Source organism: Bos taurus, chromosome 5 (genome assembly GCF_002263795.3).
Source record: "Bos taurus isolate L1 Dominette 01449 registration number 42190680 breed Hereford chromosome 5, ARS-UCD2.0, whole genome shotgun sequence".
In the NCBI taxonomy this organism is placed as follows: Eukaryota; Metazoa; Chordata; class Mammalia; order Artiodactyla; family Bovidae; genus Bos; species Bos taurus.
The window spans coordinates 10050711-10073911 of NC_037332.1; the positions used below are offsets into that span (position 1 = coordinate 10050711).

The 23201-nt window shown below is 37.5% G+C and overlaps 1 protein-coding gene across 3 annotated transcripts in view; it reads left to right on the forward strand.

Moving 5' to 3' along the window:
* PTPRQ (protein tyrosine phosphatase receptor type Q) overlaps positions 1-23201 on the forward strand; it is a 231550-nt gene that overhangs the window by 31260 nt on the left and 177089 nt on the right. For all 3 annotated transcript variants that reach the window (XM_059886458.1, XM_059886459.1, NM_001192555.2), the window contains exons 10-16: positions 887-1070; positions 2490-2651; positions 2750-2929; positions 3520-3627; positions 3761-4042; positions 16233-16415; positions 16765-16866. In XM_059886458.1, the coding sequence (XP_059742441.1) occupies positions 887-1070; positions 2490-2651; positions 2750-2929; positions 3520-3627; positions 3761-4042; positions 16233-16415; positions 16765-16866 (1201 nt within the window). The remainder of the gene's footprint in view (positions 1-886; positions 1071-2489; positions 2652-2749; positions 2930-3519; positions 3628-3760; positions 4043-16232; positions 16416-16764; positions 16867-23201) is intronic.

Here is a 23201-nt window from a genome sequence, read left to right on the forward strand (position 1 = left end):
ATTCCAGAGTTCATATCTTTTTGCTCTTACATGCCTAACTAAGTATGGATTCCTAAAAAATACTGAAATTCTAATTCATTATGCAATTCCATTATCACAATCGACACAATTACTAATATTGTCTTGGTATCATCTAAACCTAGATTATTTTCAGATTTTTTCATTTTGTTTCAATCTGTTATACTGTGTGGGAAGAATGGAGAGAGTTCTCTTGCCGTCCTAACATAAAGCTCTACTGTATATACTTGTAATATGCTCATGATGTTTTATTTCATGTCATTATTTGCTACTTTGGTGCATCTTGGAACAATCACAATTACCTAAAATATTCCTTAGACCCATAGCCTTACGTAGGTCTGTCTTGAACTGTTTGAAAATTATTGCCATGTAATTTTGTTCATGTCTGTAACTTCACTCGATTATAGGTTATTATTATTGACATATACCCAGTAGGCATGCAGGCTGCTCACACCTGGTGTACAAATGAGGACATAAATTGGCAAAGCAAAACACATTTTAATAAGGCAGTAGGCCTAGACAACTTATTATTGGGTGGTAAGCAGCTAAAATATTTTAGTCATGAAACTTTGCATGAGGATGGCTATTTTTTTTTTAACCATTTTTGAGTCAGAAATAAATTATTTTCTTTTTTGCACAATGCAGTATGGAGTTTTAAGATACAGAATTGATCATAATGGGCTACAATGATGCAGGATTTTAATAGTTTCAGAATGAAAATTTGGAGTGTAAGGGAGACAGTAGTCCTGGAAATAACATTATCTTTAAAAAATTTATCATTCCAAAATTACTAGTTGTTGAAACTAGTACTTGACTGAAGCCATTATTAAATGTAACCATCACTGTCTTTGCAAATATCTGTTTTCAGGTGCAATATATAAACCCCATGGCTCCAGAAACTGTGAGCATAGTAGAGTCAATGGCAGGATTATTTGAGGGTTCAGCAGAGATGTCTTCTGACCTGTATTCACTTGCTTCAGTTATATATAACAGTCATCCACGTAATTACTTTCCTGTGAGGGGCAGAGCTGAAGACCAGCCTTCAACATTTGGTAGGTACATTTTTTTGTTCTGTGTGAAATGTATTTAAACCACCAGTACTACCTAGCACAGATATGAACCTTAGCTCAGAGTTCAACCCAATTATTAATGGTCCATGGGCTGGAGTCAGATTTTTTTTCTTTAACTGTTGGATAACCTCATGTGGCAAATGGAAATGCCACACAGGCAGGAGCTGGCCCCTCCTAACCCATCTGACCTTCCTCCAGAGAAAGTAGCACCCTAGAGTCTGCAGCCAAGCTGCAGAGACAATCAGTTATTACAGTTGCCAAAGCAGGTGTGATGGGAAAGGATTAACATATCTTCAAATCATTCACAGGCCTCACACTCTCTGCAGCTTTTGACTAATAGGTTTTCAAATGTCACTGAAGGTAAATAGGTCAGAAAGTTACAACTCGAGTGCATGGGGTGATCAACAGGTGGAGGTGACCCCAGTGACGTGGTGATGTCATTAGTGTGTACACTGACTACTCAGGGTCAAGGGATCTTATTGTTTCTATAAGGAGAATGTCATATACAGTGAATTAAAAATATTTGGTTAGAAGAAACAGATCTAAATTATCTCTGTTTTTTCTAAAATGCTAAGTGAGAAAAAAGGGTTTCTCTTGTTGCTTTTTTCTCTAACCTGGTATTTGTTCCCTTCCAAATTAAAATTTCTTATATTGATGGTGGAATTTGGCAAAAGTATCACATTGCATTCAATATATGCTTATTTCATTTACTGACATGTTTTTCCTGGGCAAAGAAGACAACTTTTAGAAGACACTTAAAAATTAAGAGGCCCATGATTTCTGATACAGATTTTTTTTTTAATACTTTGTTTGGCCTAAGCACTACTTATCACTGTTGGAAGTGCACAGTCCAAATAAGTTTTTTTTTTTTAAAAAAAAAACTAGCTTATTTTTTGAAATAGGGATTTTTTGAAATCCTTGTCCAGATATATTTACGTGGCAGTTTTATAAGCATACTTGCTTTAAATCATTAATGGATTTAGCAAATGTGTGGTGATTTTGAGTCCAAATAAAATCTTATTTCCATGATTTTTATATCATAATGCAGCACTGACTTATAATATTTCAATTTGATATATTGCCCAGTTGTTTTTTAGGAAAAGAATTCCTAACTTGTCTTTTTTAGAAAGTTATATTTTCTCAAAACACTAATCTCTTATTCTGGGATAGTGTATAACAACTAGCAAAATTATATTATGAGCACAAAATGTCTGTATATGTTATTGGAGTACATTCAGTATATTTATTTTTAATTATGTATCTACCTTTCATATAAGGGATTACATGGAGAGATTAATGGATAGTGTGAAATTGGGTTTAAAATTTCACTGTGGAAGCAAAAATGATTTTGATCACAAAGCCAAATACTTGTAAAATTTTTAAAAAACTGATTTCAAATAGGAACTTCAAGGAATCAGTATATCACTGACATTGCTGCTGAACAGCTGTCCTATGTTATCAGGAGACTTGTACCCTTCACTGAGCATATGATTAGTGTATCTGCTTTCACCATCATGGGAGAAGGACCACCAACGGTTCTCAGTGTTAGGACGCTTGAGCAAGGTAAGAATATATTTCCTCTGAAATAGTTACCTGCAGATATTGCTCTGGTACATTGTAATACTTTTCATTCATATTAATTTTTCATTCTTCTTCTCAAGTGCCAAGCTCCATTCAAGTTATAAACTATAAAAATATTAGTTCTTCATCTATTTTGTTATATTGGGATCCTCCAGAATATCCTAATGGAAAAATAACTCATTATACAATTTATGCAATGGAACTGGATACAAACAGAGCATTCCAGATGACTACTATAGATAACAACTTTCTCATAACAGGTAGAACAGAATTTTGTTTTGACATTCTTATTCTGATGGAAAACGCACATCTCTCTATGCCATTAAACACTGCGGAGTACATGTTGCACCACTGCAGACTTAGTTGTGCTATGCTCCCCATGGATATCTTTAAAAATACTTGCAGAAATAACTTCATTAAATGTTGTTTTTCTTTCACTATATTTATCTGCAAATAAAGTCATCAGACCACAGGTATCCTAAGAATATACTTGACCTACGGAATTTTATGCCTGGTGCGTCAAAATAACTCTGTATTGACTGAATGTGACCATCAGCTGAAGTAATTGAGCTGACGTGGTGTTTGTGCCAAATCAGCTACATTCCTTGCAGTGTGCCAAAAATTGTTTCTTCAGTCTCAGACCACTGCCTTGATATTTTAGGAGAGAACTAAAACCTCATCCAGATGGAAGTCTCCCATACCAAGGAAGTTTGGGAGATTGGGATTATAGGAGGCTGATTTAAAGAACCAGTCTCCCAGATAAGTTGTTTTCACTAGTCTTGTGTTGAATGGCACTAATCCAGGAATAGTATTCTGGGGACTTTGAACAAATGGCCTATTTTCCTTACAGGGTTAAAGAAATACACAAGATATAAAATGAGAGTGGCTGCCTCAACCACTGTTGGAGAAAGTTCTTTGTCCGAAGCAAATGACATCTTCGTGAGAACTCCAGAAGATGGTAAGAATGTTAGGTGCAGTTTTAATAAGAAGAAGCAAGTGGTGTTGCATGCTTACTGTCATCTACCTCATGCTGCCTTTAGTGTCTGAAGCGATAAACATGGAAAAATACACATATTGGTTTTTTCCCCCAGAACCAGAGTCGTCACCTCAAGATGTTGAAGTTACCGATGTTACCGCTAGTGAAATAAGTTTGAAGTGGTCACCACCTGAGAAACCCAATGGGATTATTGTTGCCTATGAAGTGCTCTACAGAAATGTAAATTCCTTATTCATGAAGAACACCTCAACAACAAACATAATTTTAAGAGACTTAAAACCTTACTCGCTCTATAACGTTTCTGTAAGGTCATATACCAGATTTGGCCATGGCGAGCAGTTATCTTCTGTACTTTCTGTGAGAACTTCTGAGACTGGTAAGTTTTTTCCCCATACATATTAATGAAGTAAACATGGCCGATAATTGTCATATTGTTTTATATTTTACATAACCTGAAGTCTGTCATTCTGTTCTGTATAATCCAGGAATTTATATGATCTTTGTGGGAAGGCGTGGGAAAAGACTTGTGTAAGTTTTTAAAATCTGATTTACATATAAGGGAACTCCAGAATAAATGTCAGTGTTCTTTTTTTCAAAGAAAGTATCTTGAGAAATCAGAAGTCCTTTCAGTGTACCTATAAATTAGGTTGCTTTGAAACTAGGAAATAGCAGAGACACATTCATAAGAATAGAATCCTATACTATATATAATCTATATAAATTCTGTATACATCCATAGGCATCTATCTATAGATATATCTAAATTTATACATATATATGTATAAATGTGTGTGTGTGTGTGTGCGTGTTAGTCGCTCAGTCGTGTCCCACTCTGCGACCCCATGGACTGTAGCCCACCACTGGAGTGGGTTGCCATTTCCTTCTCCAGGGGATCTTCCCGACCCAGGGATCAAACCCATTCTTTACTGTCTGAGCCACATATGTAAAGATGTAAGTAGATATATATCTATAGATGTATAATCCAGGTATCCTGCATTTCAGGCAGCTTCTTTACCATCTGAGCCACCTGGGAAGCCCATAGATGTATATAGACTTAATACATGTAAACTCTATACATCTGTCTATGTATGTGTGTATATCTATATACATTCTTGAGTGTATATATATAGCCAGAGGTGTAGAGTCGGAGCACAGAAAGGACATGCCTGGGAAGCCTTACAAAGGAGGTAGCATTTGACCTTAATCTTAAAGAATCAGGTGGAATGGACATTATATAGGTTTGTTGTGGCCAGGGTGTGTATCCCATATAAATAAAATAATGTAAGCAGAGAATTAATAGTGTTTCAGTTTCAGTGTACAAGAGCAAATAGCACAATGTAAGACATTTGCCTGATGATCTTAGTGCATTGTTTATATTATGCTTATAAACATATATTGGAGCATCACTTTTAGGCCAACTCTGTAGCACATGCCTAGAATTAAAACTAAATGTAAAGTTACTATTTTATCCCTACATTTAAAAAAATAAATATTTGTTGACTAGCTACTGGCTGACGATTGGAGTCACTGTTCCTATACATCATAATTAGCTAAATATCAGCAATTTCTTATGGTTCATCCAGATGCTGTAGGTGAGGCCCTGTCTCTGACCTTGAGGAATCAGGGATCTAGTAAACCAGCTTACCTTTGGGCAAAAATACTCTCTTGAGACTGGTCACAGAAATTAATAAAATAAATTGATATAAAATTGACCATAGAGGATGACACAGATGGTAAAGAATCCATCTGCAATGCAGGAGATCTGGGTTCGATCCCTGGGTTGGGAAGATCCCCTGGTGAAGGGAATGGCAACCCACTCCAGCATTTTTGCCTGGAGAATTTCACAGACAGAGGAGTCTGAGGCGGGGCTACAGTCCATGGGGTCACAAAGAGTCGGACACAACTGAGTGACTGACACTTTTTTTTCACTTTTCATCCTCTTGAGACTGTCACATAAATTAATAAAATGAAATGATATAAAACAGTCCATAGGGATGACAACAGTTGTAATGGCAGGAATGAGTAATGAAAAGAGCGTTTTTTTAAAATTATCATAAATTGTATATTATGGTGCAAAATAATTGTTATTATATGTATTAGCATGCTTCATTGCTTTTATAAATATATGGAAAATAAGTATTTTTGAGAAAAGTCTATACCTGGTTTCATTTTGCACCATGTCAAGGAAAGAAGCATATTTTAAGTACCTGCAACATACTTCTTGACTTTCACAAAAATTGCCTTTTTAATTCTAAAATAAAGCAATAAGGTATTATTATCTGCATTCCTAATGAAAAACTGAGGTCTGCGAGGTTCATCCTTTCAAGAAATATTCAGCAAATAATTTATACTATAGCAACCTTTCCCTGGGCTCTATTAGCACTGTACAAGAAAATGAATTTCCACCTTCCTAAAGTTAATATTAATTACTGGGTGTTTCACAGGCAGTGGAATCTGCATCAGTGACTTTTCCTCTAGATCATGTCTAACACAATTGAACCACCAATTTGAGTTCTTTTTGCAACAGAGGTAGCTAGAATTTTAAACACAATCTCAAGGTGTCATTTGAAGTAGAATGTACTCAGGAGCAACTGTTTACTCCCAGGGATCAATGTTCTTGTTAAATACAATAAATACACTCTCTACTCTTACTCTAAAAATCAAGATCCCACTTTTCAATACTGTTTCATGAGAAATTGAGAGCTGTGCTAACTCAGCTAACTAAAAAAGCCAACTACAGCTAATTAATAGTGTTAATGCTGCTAGTTACAAATAGGAGTAAATTATTTGTTCAGATGTTTTATCTTGATTGGGGAATTAGAGTTTATAATGCTTGAAAGTAAAATCCTCATGTGTCAAGCAGGAAAAATCAATATAGGATTGATCTTGTGTGTGTGTTTTAAGCATAGAATGTGCACTTAATAAACAAACTTGAGATTAGTTTATATTTTCTCATACTTAGGGCACAATAACCACATAAAGAACTTTAAGTTCCCATACAGATTACCCTTTGATGATCTATATATGTATATTTTCTTTCCTTTCTTTTTTTAAGATATAATTTTCTTTACAGTAAGCCTTAACCACTGCCTTGAGTAAGTCTGAATTGGGGCAATAATACTAGGGGATTGTAATTTAGTTGTTGATCAAAACTTTGTGTGGGACTGTATAAATTTATTCATGTTAATGAAAGGCATTTTATTACTTTCTATATGTGACATTAAAGCTATCTATGCCAAACAATAATCTTCTGGCATACCCAGGATAACATCCCACTATTTTAGGATGATCATAAACTAAATTATTCTTTATTTTTAGTTTTTAATAGCTCTAGCTTATTCCAACTGATATAATAATTACTTGTCATTCATGAGTATCCATTTTATGTGGTACTTCTACAATTGGAAGCACCATGCTATTTCAGAAAAATTTAAATATGTGATTACTCTCCAAAATCACCAAGTCATTAAATCTATCTTGCTTTATTTTCCCTGAAGATCCAGCATGGGTGTAAGGAGAAATGAATAAAAACGCATAGGATGTCAGCCTGGGGTCAGGGCTGCATATTTAGATCCTGACTACTGGTGGTAGGCAGGTAGATCCACAGGGACAAGTTAGCGAATTCCAATGAGAATTTTTCAAAATCCCAAGTTATACTGATTTATAAAGTTCAAGCATAGCATCACTAATTCCTTTTTTCCCTTGCAATTAAAGAGCTATTCAATTCAGTCTTACTTTCCTGAGATGTAAATTTCTCCTTTGTTTTAAATATGTTCTATACCACCTTGAGCACAGGTTTTCATTCACTGAACAGACTTTTTATGGATTCCATATCACGTACTACCACTGAACTAGGCACTATAGTTACAGCAGTAAATAAGGCCGGATTTCTGTCTTCCTGGAGCTTAACATTCTAGAAGGGTCAGAGAAGATAAAGCAGTAAACAAATAATATATATGATTTTTGATACTGGAAAATTCCTTGAAAAAAAATATCAGGGAAAGAAAAGAGAGTTATGGAAGAATGAGCAGGCAATTTGAGATGGAAGACTGACAAAAGGCCTCTCTGAGGAGGTTATATTTGCCTAGAGATATTAATAATGTGTGAGATTTACTTAGATGAGAATAAGGAAGAAAATGTTCCAGAGGAAGAATAGCAATTACCAAGTTCCTGAAGAGGGAAGGCTCTTGATATGTCTGAGGAAGAGGAGACCATTTCTCTCATGTGAGCAGTGTGAGCTATGGGGTAGAATTAGCAGATGAAAGAGAGAGAGAGAGGCAAAGGTGGATCATACCTTCGTGGCTGCCATACTGAGGAATGTGGTGTTTAATTTCAATGTGAAGCTATTGGAGAATTAGGTGATGAGAATTTGGTATGTTTTGCAGTTTTAGAAGATTGCTTCTGAATATATTGGATGTGGGAATAAAGAGGAAACTCAAGATTTCCTATCAGGTTTTGGCCTAAGCATCCTGGTGAATGAGGTGCCATTTACTGAAATGAGGAAGTCTGGGGAGGAGATCAGGTTGGAGAAATCTTGGGAGTTCATGTTTTGAACATGTTTGAAATACTCAAGTGCCTGTCGTGAAGGCAACTGGGCAATAAGTTTTAAACTCATGGAAAGGATCCAGGGTTGAATATACAATCTATAAGCATCACCATATGTTGGGTGTTCAAAGTCAAGGTTGAGATAAAGTCATGTCAGGGTAAGTGCAGATAGAGTTGAACAGAAGCGTACCGCTACGTACTCAGGTAATAGGACATGGAGACTTTGGGAAGTCAAGGAGGAGCCAATCAAGGACTAAGCAGGAGTGGCCAGTGAGGTCGGAGGAAAGTCAGGAGAAGGTCATGTCTTGGAAGTCAAATGAGTAGATATTTTAAATTAGAAGCAATTTGTTTCCTACGTCAAGTGCTACTGACAGTGAAGTGATGGTGGTTTAGTCATTAAGTCGTGTATGACTCTTGCTACCCCATGGACTGTAGCCTAACAGGCCCCTCTGTCCATGAGATTTCCCAGCCAAGAATATTGGAGTGGGCGGCCATTTCCTTCTCCAGAGGCTCTTCCTGATCCAGTGATTGAACTTGCGTCTCCTGCATCGCAAGCAGATTCTTTACCACTGAGTCACCAGGGAAGCCCCTGCCAGTAGTGCAATGGCACACAATTGATTAGTGGTTTGGCAAGATGAAGATCATTGATGACACCATGAGAGTACGCTTCATGGTTAAAAATGAGGAGAAAATGCCTAATTGAAGTGGGGCTAAAAGAGCATGATGGTCAAGAAAGGGGAGAAAATGGGTAAAGGGAAGATTTGAGAAATGTGGATATAGAGTGGAGGACAGAACAGAGCAATAACTGATGTGTGTTCATGTGTGTATGATGTGTGTGTGTGTGCTGTGCTTAGTCACCCAGTCCTGTATGACTTTTTGCGACCCCATAGACTATAGCCCACCAGGCTCCTCAGTCCATGGGATTCTCCAGGCAACAATACCGGAGTGGGTTGCCATGCCCTCCTCCAGGGGATCTTCCCAACCTAGGGATCGAACCAGCGTCTGCTTGCAGGCAGATTCTTTACCTGATGAGCTACCAGGGAAGCCCCATACAATGTATGTATCATGATAGAAATAATTCAGTGAAGAGAGAAAAACTAAAAGTACAAAAGAGAGGAAAAAACGTCAAGTCTAAAGTCTAACTAGGTAGATGGAATGGAATTTAGTGCAGAAATGGACTAGGTTTTAGATAAGAAGGCAGTTGAAGATGAGTGGTAGGAAAATATACAGTCCTCTTTGAGTGTTTTTATTTTCTCGATCAAATTAGAAGCAGGCTTCTCAGGTTTGAATAAAGAGAGGGAGGAGATACTGGATGTTTGTGGAGAAAGAAGATGGTGAAAACAAGCATAACAGAGTAGAAGACTGATTAACTGAAAAATAGATAGGCTGCCAAGTGATGGAAAAAGATTGAGATTTGAGGTTATAAATTAAAGTAAGGCTAGTCAGCATGAGTGGAATTTTATTCAGACATGGTCACCTGTTGCATTGCGGATGTAGACTAGCCCTGAGTTCAGTTTAACCAACGTTGAAATTTTGCTAGAAAAGTAAGATATAAAAAGGAGTTGATGGAGATTGCTAGGGAGTGATTTTAGTGATAGACTGTCTGACCTGAATAAGCAGGGAGATGAGGACGTTAAGAGTGGTGATAGACAGTAAAGACTTGATGAGGGTCAGTGACTTGTCGAATTGACAATATCGTGGTCAGTCAGCTGGAGACGTAGATAGTTGCCAAAGAGAGGAATATTGGCAGTTTTTGGTAATGAAGGCCTCAGGTGTTGCCATGAAGGCTGCTGATTAGAGTGAGGCAGAGGAAAAAAATATTGGAATGTGGAGCTCAAGGAATTCAGAGTCTAGGGAGTTACAGGGTTATTTCCATCTATTTGACATCTCACAGTGGTAGAGAGGAGGTCAATTGTCAGGTGACTGCATTTTTAAGATGTTTAGAGAAATGGCAGAGATCCACTGGATGATTGTCTTAAAGGAAGGGTCAGGAAGAGGAAAGAACAGATCTCGATACGGAAAGGGTTCTAGGCCCTATGGTTACAGAGATGATGAGAAAAAAACAAATAGCTGCCAACCCGAGTGCTATGTTGTATTCTCAAGCAGTTTTAAGATTTCACTAAGAGCCAGAAGGTTAAGGAGCCAGAGTACTTGTTGAAGATTTTTCTCAATTTAATGCGTTGGTTAGGAAGATACTAGGGAAGATTTTGAATATTTGGGGAGGGATTGTAGGATTATATTGTTATATCAAGCTCTATTAAAGTTCTTCCCAAAGTTTTAGAAATGTCTGCATTTTTATGGAAGTTTTTCCTGGTAAGTCTGCCTTAGATGCAATACACTCCATAACAGGTAACAGTGGAGGTGAGGGGTACTTTTCTATATTTTCAAGGCTTCTGAATTTTCTTTACTAAATTTATTAGTAGCATATTTATATCCATTGTATTTAGAATACCAATAAAAAGGTTGAATTCTTAATCTTGAAGGAAAAGAACTTGTAATGGCATTATGAGTATTGGCAATGAAAAAATGTATATCTAGTTTATATTGTTTAAACCGCAAGTTAATCATTATTGTTCTATGAAGGCAATTTTAAACCATTATCTTTCCAACTACGGTCTTTCATCTCCTGCGAGTATGTTTCTGTGTAAATGTATTGCTTACAGTTTCAGCTAGTGAGATTACACTGATGGCTTTCTCTCTGTTTCTGATTGGCTGACTGTGTTTGTATTTTGTTCTTGTTAATTTTTCTGGGTAGAGAATTCCAGTAGTTTTTCAATTGGTATCACTTTTCTAATTGTGACCTAAGTTAAAGTTGAGTTTCTTCAGAGAGAATGTGTGTTTACTTCTGCTAATTGCTTTTAAGTAATGCCGACTGTGTGGATCACAATAAACTGTGGAAAATTCTGAAAGAGATGGGAATACCAGACCACCTGACCTGCCTCTTGAGAAACCTATATTCAGGTCAGGAAGCAACAGTTAGAACTGGACATGGAACAACAGACTGGTTCCAAATAGGAAAAGGAGTACCTCAAGGCTGTATATTGTCACCCTGCTTATTTAACTTCTATGCAGAGTACATCATGAGAAATGCTGGGCTGGAAGAAGCACAAGCTGGAATCAAGATTGCCGGGAGACATACCAATAACCTCAGATATACAGAGGACACCAATCTTATGGCAGAAAGTGAAGAGGAACCAAAGAGCCTCTTGATGAAAGTGAAAGAGGAGAGTGAAAAAGTTGGCTTAAAGCTTAACATTCAGAAAACGAAGATCATGGCATCTTATCCCATCACTTCATGGGAAATAGATGGGGAAACAGTGGAAACAGTGTCAGACTTTATTTTTTGGGGCTCCAAAATTATTGCAGATGGTGACTGCAGCCATGAAATTAAAAGACGCTTACTCCTTGGAAGGAAAGTTATGACCAACCTAGATAGCATATTGGAGAAGGCAGTGGCAACCCACTCCAGTACTCTTGCCTGGAAAATCCCATGGATGGAGGAGCCTGGTAGGCTGCAGTCCATGGGGTCGCTAAGGGTCTGACACGGCTGAGTGACTTCACTTTCACTTTTCACTTTCACACATTGGAGAAGGAAATGGCAACCCACTCCAGTGTTCTTGCCTGGTGAATCCCAGGGATGGGGGAGCCTGGTGGGCTGCCATCTATGGGGTCGCACAGAGTCGGACATGACTGAAGTGACTTAGCAGCAGCAGCAGATAGCATATTGAAAAGCAGAGACATTACTTTGCCAACAAAGGTCCGTCTAGTCAAGGCTATGGTTTTTCCTGTGGTCAGGTATGGATGTGAGAGTTGGACTGTAAAGAAGGCTGAGTGCTGAAGAATTGATGCTTTTGAACTGTGGTGTTGGAGAAGACTCTTGAGAGTCCCTTGGACTGCAAGGAGATCCAACCAGTCCATTCTGAAGGAGATCAGCCCTGGGATTTCTTTGGAAGGAATGATGCTAAAGCTGAAACTCCAGTACTTTGGCCACCTCATGTGAAGAGTTGACTCATTGGAAAAGACTCTGATCCTGGGAGGGATTGGGGGCAGGAAGAAAAGGGGACGACAGAGGATGAGATGGCTGGTTGGCCTCACCGACTCCATGGACGTGAGTTTGAGTGAACTCCGGGAGATGGTGATGGACAGGGAGGCCTGGCGTGCTGTGATTCATGGAGTTGCAAAGAGTTGGACATGACTGAGCGACTGAACTGAACTGAATGGCAACTCAGTATTACAAATTCATTTTAATTTCTATTCTAAAGTAGAGTTCTTTTCAGGCTATATTTGTTGTTCAGTCGCTCAGTTGTGTCTGACTCTTTGCGACCCCATGGGCTGTAGCATGCCAGGCTTCCCTGTCCATCACCAACTCCCGGAGCTTGTTCAAACTCATGTTCATCGAGTTGGTGATGCCATCCAACCGTCTCATCCTCTGTTGTCCCCTTTCTTCCTGTCTTCAATCTTTCCCAGCATCAGGATCTTTTCCAACAAGTTGTCTCTTCCCATCAGGTGGCCAAAGTATTGGATCTTCAGCATCAGTCTTTCAAATGGTATGGGGAGGGAGGAGGGAGGAGGGTTCAGGATGGGGAACACATGTATACCTGTGGCAGATTCATTTTGATATATGGCAAAACCAATACAATATTGTAAAGTGAAATAAAATAAAATTAAAAAATGAATATTCAGGGTTGATTTCCTTTGCAATTTACTGGTTCGATCTCCTCGCTGTCCAAGGGACTCTCAAGAGTCTTTTCCAGCACTACAGTTTGAAGGTCTCAATTCTTTGGCCCTCATCCTTTCTTGATCTTCACTTGTAGCTTAGTTCATAAAGCATCTGCAATGGTAAATGTAAACAGTCTGCAGTAGGTAAAGAATCTCCTGCAATGCAGGAGACCTGGGTTTGATTCCTGGGTCAGGAAGATCCCCTGAAGAAAGAAATGGCAACCCCCTCCAGTATTCTTGCCTGGAGAATCCCATGGACAGAGGAACCTGGCAGGCTACAGTCCATGGGGTCGCAAGAATCAGACATGACCTAGAAGCTAAATCCCACCACCATCCTTTTTTATTGTATAGCTCTCGCACCTATACATGACTATTGGAAAAACCATAGCTTTGACTATATAGATGTTTGTCTGCAAAGTAATGTCTCTGCTTTTTAATATGCTGTCTAGATTTGTCATAACTTTTCTTCCAAAAACCAAGCATCTTTCCATTTCATGGCTGCAGTCACCGTCCGCAGTGATTTTGGAGCCCAAGAAAATAAAGTCTATCACTGTTTCCATTTTTTCCCCATCTATTTGCCATGAAGTGATGGGACCAGATGCCATGATCTTCATATTTTGAATGCCGAGTTGTAAGCCAGCTTTTTCACTCTCTTCTTTCACCTTCATCAAGAGTATCTTTAATTCTTCTTTGCTTTCTGCCATTAGGGTGGTGTCAAATGGCTATCTGAGATTATTAATATTTCTCCTGGCAGTCTTGGTTCCAGGTTGTGTTCATCCAGCCCAGCATCTCACACAATGTACTCTGCATCTAGGTTAAATAAGCAGGGTGACACTATACAACTTTGACATACTCTGTTCCCAATTTTGAATCAGTCCATTGTACCATGTTGGTTCTAAGTGATTATATATGTTCCATGGATTTGAGCCACATATGCTCATAGGGATAGGCTTACAGTTCCAACAATGCATAGTTTTTTTTTTTTTTCTTTTTTCCTTTTCCACCTCTCATCCAGAGGCATGATAAGAGGAAAAAAGTTACTTTTCTGTCCTCTTTTTCTTGGTAGGTTTCCTTCTCACTCCTTGTTCTGTGAGAGTGAATATACCACATTGCACAAGTCTAGGAAGAACCGCTCAGGTTCTCTTCAACTCTTCTGAAGAATTCAAAGTGCCCCCAGAATTGGCCTGTGTCACGGGTCTTGTTGAAATTGCATTCTTTGGGGATTCAACACTTGATGCAGGGATATTTTTTACCCTTCTTCTGGCCCAGGGTTTTATCTTCTTTTTCTGGCTCTCCACGCAGCAGTTAATACAGAAACTCAAAGTCACCAGGATTGACCATTACCCTGTAAGTCAGAGCAGGCTTTAGTTCCAGCATATCAGGACTCCTATTTTTACTTTTGTTTGTTTGTTTGTTTGTTTTTTGTGTTTGTTTTTGGTCCACCATAGATTTCTTACTTCTTTGCCAGCTCTGCAATTCCTTACAAGAAAAAGGTTAATTTTTATGTAAAGTTTTACTTCTTTTAATTATAATGATCATTCATTTAGTGTAGCTTTTCCAATATCCAGTTTTCTAGACTTGGAATCCCACATGTAATATTAATAGTTGATTATATGTAGAGAACCATTTTGTGTTCATTACATTCAATATAATAAAAGCATTAATAGATACAGGAAACTGGTATTTTATTTATTGATAAATTGTATCCTTGGGCTTCCCTGAGGGCTCAATGGGTAAAGAAACCACCTGCAATGCAAGAGAAACAAGAAATGCAGGTTTGATCCCTGGGTCATGTAGATCTCCTAGAGAAGAAAATGGCAATCCATCCAGTATTCTTGCCCGGAAAATCCCATGAACAGAGAAGCCTGGCAGGCTACGGTTTAGGAGGTCACAAAGAGTCGGACAAGAATGAGTGACTAAGCACACACATCCTTAGGAGACTGTTTTGTTACCAGGTTATTATATCCTTTCCTTTTATCTAGCAGAGGATCCTTGCCTTGTCATAGATCATATTGTATATCAAAACTAATCTATTAACCATTTATATGTTGTTATTAATGAAAGACAGATCAATTTTTAAGTGTTTTCAAGTTCTCCTTCTTGTACAGTTAGCCTGTACCTGGGGGCCCTGAATCCACAGATTCAACCAATTGTTCATTGAAAGTATTTGAAAAAAAGTTGCAGAAAAAATGTTCTAAAAAGCAAAACTTAAATTTCCTGCATGCTGGCAGGCAACTATTTACATAGCATTTCCATTGTATTTACAATTATTTACCTAATCCATTGTATTAGGTATTATAAATAATCTAGAGACGATTTAAAGTATACAGGAGGATGTTGTTAGGTTCTATGCAAATACTGTGCAATTATATATAAGGGACTTGAGCATCCTTGGAGCTTGGTATCCATGAAAGGGGTGGGGGCATGGGGGCCCTGGAACCATTTCCCTGCATGTACCATGGGACCACTGTATCTGCATGTTCTGCTCAGTAAGACAGTTTAGTATAGTCTCAAGTATTTTGATAAAAAATACGAGAAAGCAATGGCAACCCACTCCAGTACTCTTGCCTGGAAAACCCCATGGACAGAGGAGCCTGGTAGGCTGCAGTCCATGGGGTCGCTAAGAGTCGGACACGGCTGAGCGACTTCACTTTCACTTTTCACTTTCATGCACTGGAGGAGGAAATGGCAACCCACTCCAGTGTTCTTGCCTGGAGAATCCCAGGGACGGGGGAGCCTGGTGGGCTGCCGTCTATGGAGTTGCATAGAGTCGGACACAACTGAAGCGACTTAGCAGCAGCAGCAGCAGCAGCAACATTCAATAAACTTTATTCTGTAGAGTTGTAGTATGAATTTTCTTTAAGATGAAAATTTTCTTGCACAGTTGCAAGTGCTATAATATACCCATATTTTTCTACATTTAGGATATTTATTATAATTGCATTCTAGTGAAACTTCTGATGTGTGTGGGGGTGGGTGGGGGGGGCTTTCCTGCTGGGTCAGTGGTAAGAATCCCCCTGAAATGCAGGAGCCACAGGAGATGCAGGTTCGATCCCTGGGTTGGGAAGATCCCCTGGAGGAGGGCATGGCTACCAGCTCTAGTATTCTTGCCTGGAGTATCCCCTTGGACAGAGGAGCCTGGTGGGCTACAGTCCCTGGGCCACAAAGAGTAAGACATGACTGAAGTGACTTGACAAGTGTGTATATGTGTGTGTATCCTAGACCTTTGGGGTGAAAACATCAGCAGAATACATTATTAGCATAGAATTGTTTATGCTGTATATATAATTTTTTTTTTTTAGTGCCTGATAGTGCACCAGAAAATATTACTTACAGAAATATTTCCTCTGGAGAGATTGAGCTGTCATTCTTCCCTCCAAGTAGTCCCAATGGAATTATACAAAAATATACGATTTATCTAATGAAAAGTAATGGAAATGAGGAAAGAACGATAAATACAACTTCTTTGGTCCAGAATATTAAAGGTAAAAAAATATAATGTTGGATATTTATGTTTGTTTTGACCGAGTGACCACAAATCATCAGCTTGTTGTTGTAAGTGAGAAGTGTAGTTAGTTTTATACAGAGTGTGACAGTTCCGGCTCTTTGGTTCAATAAGGTAGGAGTTTATTGCAGATCACGTGAAAGAAGACTCAGTTCTTTTCCACATTTTTCTACATTGTTCTGTCTTCATAATAGGAGTTACTGTTCCAAGAACTACATTTTCACTTAGTTTTTACTTTTGGAAGGTTGTGAAGAAACATTTCATAGTTTTTTTTCCTGCATATAATTAAAGGTTATTTTGTAAGTCTTATCTATCTTATTTCTATTTAGGACTGAAGAAGTACACGCAGTATACAATTGAGGTGTCAGCTAGTACCCTCAAAGGTGAAGGAATTCGGAGTGCACCCATAAATGTGCTTACTGAAGAAGATGGTAAATATAGCAGTGAAGACTTGATAAATTTTTAATCTGTCACGTTTCAAAAAACATGTATATAAAATGAAGATATAGTATAAGAATTCTCCTTGCCTTGAGTAGCATGTATGTGCTGCTACTCCTGCTAAGTCGCTTCAGTCGTGTCCGACTCTGTGCGACCCCATAGACGGCAGCCCACCAGGCTCCGCCATCCCTGGGATTCTCCAGGCAAGAACACTGGAGTGGGTTGCCATTTCCTTCTCCAATTTATGTGCTGCATCAGCTTTATATTGATATTTCATTGTCATGGTTTAAAAGAAGCTTGCAAAGTCATATTTATGTTCAGTAACATCAGGTGTAAAATGCATTTTTTTATTCTTAACTCATTCATACTCTGTGAAAAAATCAGTAATTTTTTTCCCATGGGAATTTTTAAGGCTAAAATTTTTGGTGCACATAGCTTGAACATCAATCTGGGTATGTTATGACCACGTTTTTCACTTTTAACATTCATAAGAATAGACATTTAATAAGTTTTGTAGTAGATTCTGTTATGTCAACCTTCAGCATTTTTAAAATTTATTTTTTATTGCAGGATAATTGCTTTACAGAATGTTGTCGTTTTCTGTCAAACCTCAACATGAATCAGCCATAAGTATACAGATATCCCCTCCCTTTTGAACCTCCCTCCCATCTCCATCCCCATCCCACCCTCTAGGTTGATACAGAGCCCCTTTGAGTTTCCTGAGCCATACAGCCAACTCCCGTTGGCTATCTATTTTACATGTGGTAACGTAAGTTTCCGTGTTACTCTCTCCATACATCCCACCCTCTGCTCCCCTCTCCCCATGGCCATAAGTCTATTCTCTGTCTGTTTCTCCATTGCTGCCCTGTAAATAAGTTCGTCAGTACCATTCTTCTAAATTCCATATATACGTGTTAGAATATTTACCTTTCTCTATCTGACTCATTTCTCTCTGTATAATAGGTTCTAGGTTCATCCACTTCATCAGAACTAACTCAAATGCATTCCTTTTTATGGCTGAATAATATATACCACAACTTCTTTATCCAGTCATCTGTCGATGGAAATCTAGGCTGCCTCCATGTTCTAGTTATTGTAAATAGTGCTGCAAGGAACAATGGGATACTTGTGTCTTTCTCAGTTTTGGTTTCCTCAGGGTGTATGCCCAGGAATGGGATTGCTGGGTCATATGGTGGTTTTATTCCTAGTTTTTAAAGGAACCTTGTACCATCTTCCATACTGGCTGTATCAATTTACATTCCCACCAGCAGTGCAAGAGCGTTCCCTTTTCTCCACACCCTCTCCAGCATTTATTGTTTGTAGACTTTTTGATAATGGCCATTCTGACCAGTGTGAGTTGATTTTGTAGTTTGTAGTTTTGATTTGCATTTCTCTAATAATGAGTGGTGCTAAGTATCTTTTCATGTGTTTGTTAGCCATGTTTGTGTGTTTGTTTCATATGTTTTCTTTGGAGAAAAGTCTGTTTAGGTCTTTCCCCCACTTTTTGATTGGGTTGGTTGTTTTTCTGGCATTGAGTTGTATGAGCTGCTTGTATATTTTGGAAATTAATCCTTTGTCAGCTGTTTCATTTGCTGTTATTTTCTCCTATGCTTAGGGTTGTCTTTTCACCTTGCTTATAGTTTCCTTTTTATCAGGTCTCACTTGTTTACTTTTGTTTTTGTTTTTTTTTTTTTTTATTTTATTTTTAGACTTTACAATATTGTATTAATTTTGCCAAATATCGAAATGAATCTGCCACAGGTATATAGAGGATCTTGCTTTGATTTATGTTGTTGAGTGTTCTGCTTATGTTTTCCTCTAAGAGTTTTATAGTTTCTGGTCTTACATTTAGGTTTTTCATCTATTTTGAGTTTATCTTTGTGTATGGTGTTAGGAAGTGTTCTATTTCATTCTTTTACATGTAACTGTCCAGTTTTCCCAGCATCATTTATCGAAGAGGCTGTCTTTGCCACATTGTATATTCTTGCCCCCTTTGTCAAAAATAAGGTACCCATAGGTCATGGGTTTATTTCTGGGCTTTCTATCTTGTTCCATTGGTCTGTATTTCTGTTTTTGTATCAGTGCCGCACTGTCTTCATGACTGTAGCTTTGTAGTATAACCTGAAGTCAGGAAGGTTGATTACCTCAGCTTGATTCTTCTTTCTCAAGACTGCTTTGGCTATTTGGGGTCTTTTGTGTTTCCATATGAATTGTGAAAATTTTTGTTCTAGTTCTATGAAAAATGCCATTGGTAATTTGATAGGGATTGCATTGAATCTGTAGATTGTGTTTGGTAGTGTAGTTATTTTCACAGTATTGATTCTTCCTACCCAGGAACATGGAATATCTCTCCATCTGTTTACATCATCTTTGGTTTCTTTCATTAGTGTCTTATAATTTTCTGTGTACATTTCTTTTTTCTCCTTAGGTAAGTTTATTCCTACATATTTAATTCTTCTTGTTGCAATGGTGAAGGTTCTTGATTCCTTAATTTCTCTGCCTTATTTTTCAATGTTAGTGTATCGAAATGCAAGCGATTTCTGTGTATTGATTTTGTATCCTGCAACTTTGCCAAATTCAATGAATAGCTCTAGTAATTTTCTAATACTATCTTTAGGGTTTTCTATGTATAGTATCATGTCATCTGCAAACAGTGAGAGCTGTACTTCTTCTTTTCCGATCTGGATTCTTTTTATTTCTTTTTCTTTTCTGAGTGCTGTAGCTAGGACTTCCAAAACTATGTTGAATAATAGTGGTGCAAGCGGACACCCTTGTCTTGTTCCTGATCTTAGAGGGAATGCTTTTGGTTTTTCGCCATTGAGAATAATGCTTGCTGTAGGCTTATCATTTATGGCCTTTACTATGTTGAGGTAGGTTCCTTCTATGCACATTTTTGAAGAGTTTTAATAATAAATGAGTGCTGAATTTTGTCAAAGACTTTTTCTGCATCTATTGAGATTACTATATGATTTTTCTCTTTCAATTTGTTAATATGGTGTATCACATTGATTTGCATATATTGAAGAATTCTTGCATCCCTGAAATAAACCCAACTTGATCATGGTGTATGAGCTTTTTGATGTGTTGCTGAATTCTCTTTGCTAAAATTTTGTTGAGGATTTTTGCATCTATGTTCATCAGTGATATTGACCTGTAGTTTTCTTTTTTTGTGTTGTCTTTGTCTGGGTTTGGTATCAGGGTGATGGTGGCCTTGTAGAATGAATTTGGTAGTGTTGCTCCCTCTGCTATTTTTTGAGAGAGTTTTAAAAGGATAGGCATTAGCTCTTCTCTGAATGTTTGATAGAAGTCTCCTGTTAAGCCATCTGGTCCTGGGCTTGTTTTTTCAGAGATTTTGGATCACAGCTTCAATTTCAGTGCTTGTAATTGGATTGCTCATAATTTCTTCTTCCTGGTTCAATCTTGGAATATTGAACTTTTCTAAGAATCTGTCCATTTCTTCCAGGTTATCCATTTTATTGCCTTATAGATGTTCATAATAGTCTCTTATAATCCTTTGTATTTCTGCGTTGTCTGTGGTAACCTCTTCTTTTTCATTTCTAATTTTGTTGATTCTTCTCTCTTTTTTCTTGATGAGTCTGGCTAGAGGTTTGTCAATTTTGTTTATCTTTTCAAAGAACCAGCTTTTAAACACTGGTGAAAGAAATCAAAGAGGACACTAATAGATGGAGAAATATACCATGTTCATGGATTGGAAGAATCAATATAGTGAAAATGAGTATACTACCCAAAGCAATTTATAGATTCAACGCAATCCCTATCAAGCTACCAACAGTATTCTTCACAGAGCTAGAACAAATAATTTCACAATTTGTATGGAAATACAAAAAACCTCGAATAGCCAAAGCGATCTTGAGAAAGAAGAATGGAACTGGAGGAATCAACTTACCTGACTTCAGGCTCTACTACAAAGCCACAGTTATCAAGACAGTATGGTACTGGCACAAAGACAGAAATATTGATCAATGGAATAAAATAGAAAGCCCAGAGATAAATCCACGCACATATGGACACCTTATCTTCGACAAAGGAGGCAAGAATATACAATGGATTAAAGACAATCTCTTTAACAAGTGGTGCTGGGAAATCTGGTCAACCACTTGTAAAAGAATGAAACTGGACCACTTTCTAACACCATACACAAAAATAAACTCAAAATGGATTAAAGATCTAAACGTAAGACCAGAAACTATAAAACTCCTAGAGGAGAACATAGGCAAAACACTCTCCGACATACATCACAGCAGGATCCTCTATGACCCACCTCCCAGAATATTGGAAATAAAAGCAAAAATAAACAAATGGGACCTAATTAACCTTATTTTTATTTATCTTTACTATTGTTTCTTTCATTTCATTTTCATTTATTTCTGCTCAGAAATAAATTTCTCTTTCCTCCTATTAAATTTTTGTTGTGGTTCTTCTTTTTCCGGTTGTTTTAGCTGTAAAGTTAGGTTGTCTGTTCGATGTTTTTCTTGTTTCTTGAGGTGGGATTGTATTGCTATAAACATCCTCTTAGAACTGCTTTTGCTGCATCCCATAGGTTTTGAGTTGTCATGTTTTCATCGTCATTTGTTTCTAGAAATTTTTTGATTTCTTCAGTAACCTGTTGGTGATTATGTGTTGAAATGTCTTGTTTAATCTCCACGTGTTTGTGTTTCTTACACTTTTTTTCTTGTAATTGATATCTAGTCTCATAGCGTTGTGGTTGGAGAAGATGCTTGATAACGATTTCAATTTTCTTAAATAACGATTTCAATTTTCTTAAATTTATTGAGGTTTGATTTATGACCCAAGATGTGGTCTATCTTGGGGAATAGTCCATGTGCACTTGAGAAGGTGTATTCTTCTGCATTTGGATGGAATGCCCTGAAGATATCAATCAGATCCATCTCATCTAATGTATCATTTAAGACTTGTGTTTCCTTATTAACTTTCTGTTTTGATGATCTGTCCATTGGTGTGAGTGGGGTGTTTAAGTCTCCTACTATCATTGTGTTGCTGTCAATTTCTCCTTTTATGTCTGTCAGAGTTTGTCTTATGTATTGAGGTGCTTCTGTATTGGGTGCATAGATATTTACAATTTTTATGTCTTCCTCTTGGACTGATCCCTTGATCATTATGTAGTGTCCTTCCTTATCTCTTGTAATATTCTTTATTTTAAGATCTATTTTGTCTGATATGAGGATTGCTACTCCAGCTTTCTTTTGCTTCCCATTTGCATGGAATATATTTTTCCATCCTCTCACTTTCAGTCTCTATGTGTCTTTAGGTCTGAAGTGGGTTTCTTGTAGACAGTTCATATATATGGGTCTTGTTTTTGAATCCATTCAGCCAGTCTGTGTCTTTTTGTTGGAGCATTAATCCATTTACATTTAAAGTAATTATTGATATATATGTTCCTATTGCCATTTTCTTGTTTGGAGTTGATTTTGTAGATCTTTTTTCTTCTCTTGTACTTCTTGACTATATAGGTCCCTTTAACATTTGTTGTAAACCTGGTTTGGTGGTAGTGAATTCTCTTGCTTGTCTGAAAAGCTTTTTATATTTCCATCAATTTTGAATGAGATCCTTGCTGGGTAGATTTTTCCCTTTCAGTACTCTAAATATATCCTGCTATTCCCTTCTGGCCTGCAGAGTTTCTGCTGAAAGATCAGCTGTTAAGCATATTGGGTTTCCTTTGTATGTTACTTGTTGCTTCTCCCTTGCTGCTTTTAATATTCTTTCTTTGTATTTAGTCTTTGTTAGTTTGATTAGTATGTGTCTTGGCGTGTTTCTCCTTGGGTTTATCCTGTATGTGCCTCTTGGACTTGAGTGACTATTTCCTTTTCCATGTTGAGGAAACTTTCAACTATAATCTCTTCAAAATTTTTCCATATCCTTTCTTTTTCTCTTCTTCTGGGACCCCTGTAGTTTGAAAGTTGGTGCATTTGATATACTCCCAGAGGTCTCTGGGCTATCCTCAGTCCTTTTCATTCTTTTTACTTTGTCCTGCTCTTTAGAAGTTATTTCCAACATTTTATCTTCCAGTTCACTGATTCGTTCTTCTGCTTCAGATATTCTGCTGTTGATTCCTTCTAGAGTATTTTTAATTTCAGTAATTGTGTTGTTTGTCTCTGTATGTTTATTCTTTAATTCTTCTAGGTCTTTGTTAATTGATTCTTGCATTTTCCACATTTTATTTTCAGAGTTTTTGATCATCTTACTATAATTATTCTGAATTCTTTTTCAGGTAGTTTGTCTATTTCCTCTTTATTTGGACTTCTGTGTTTCTAGTTTGTTCCTTCATTTGTGTAGTATTTCTCTGCCT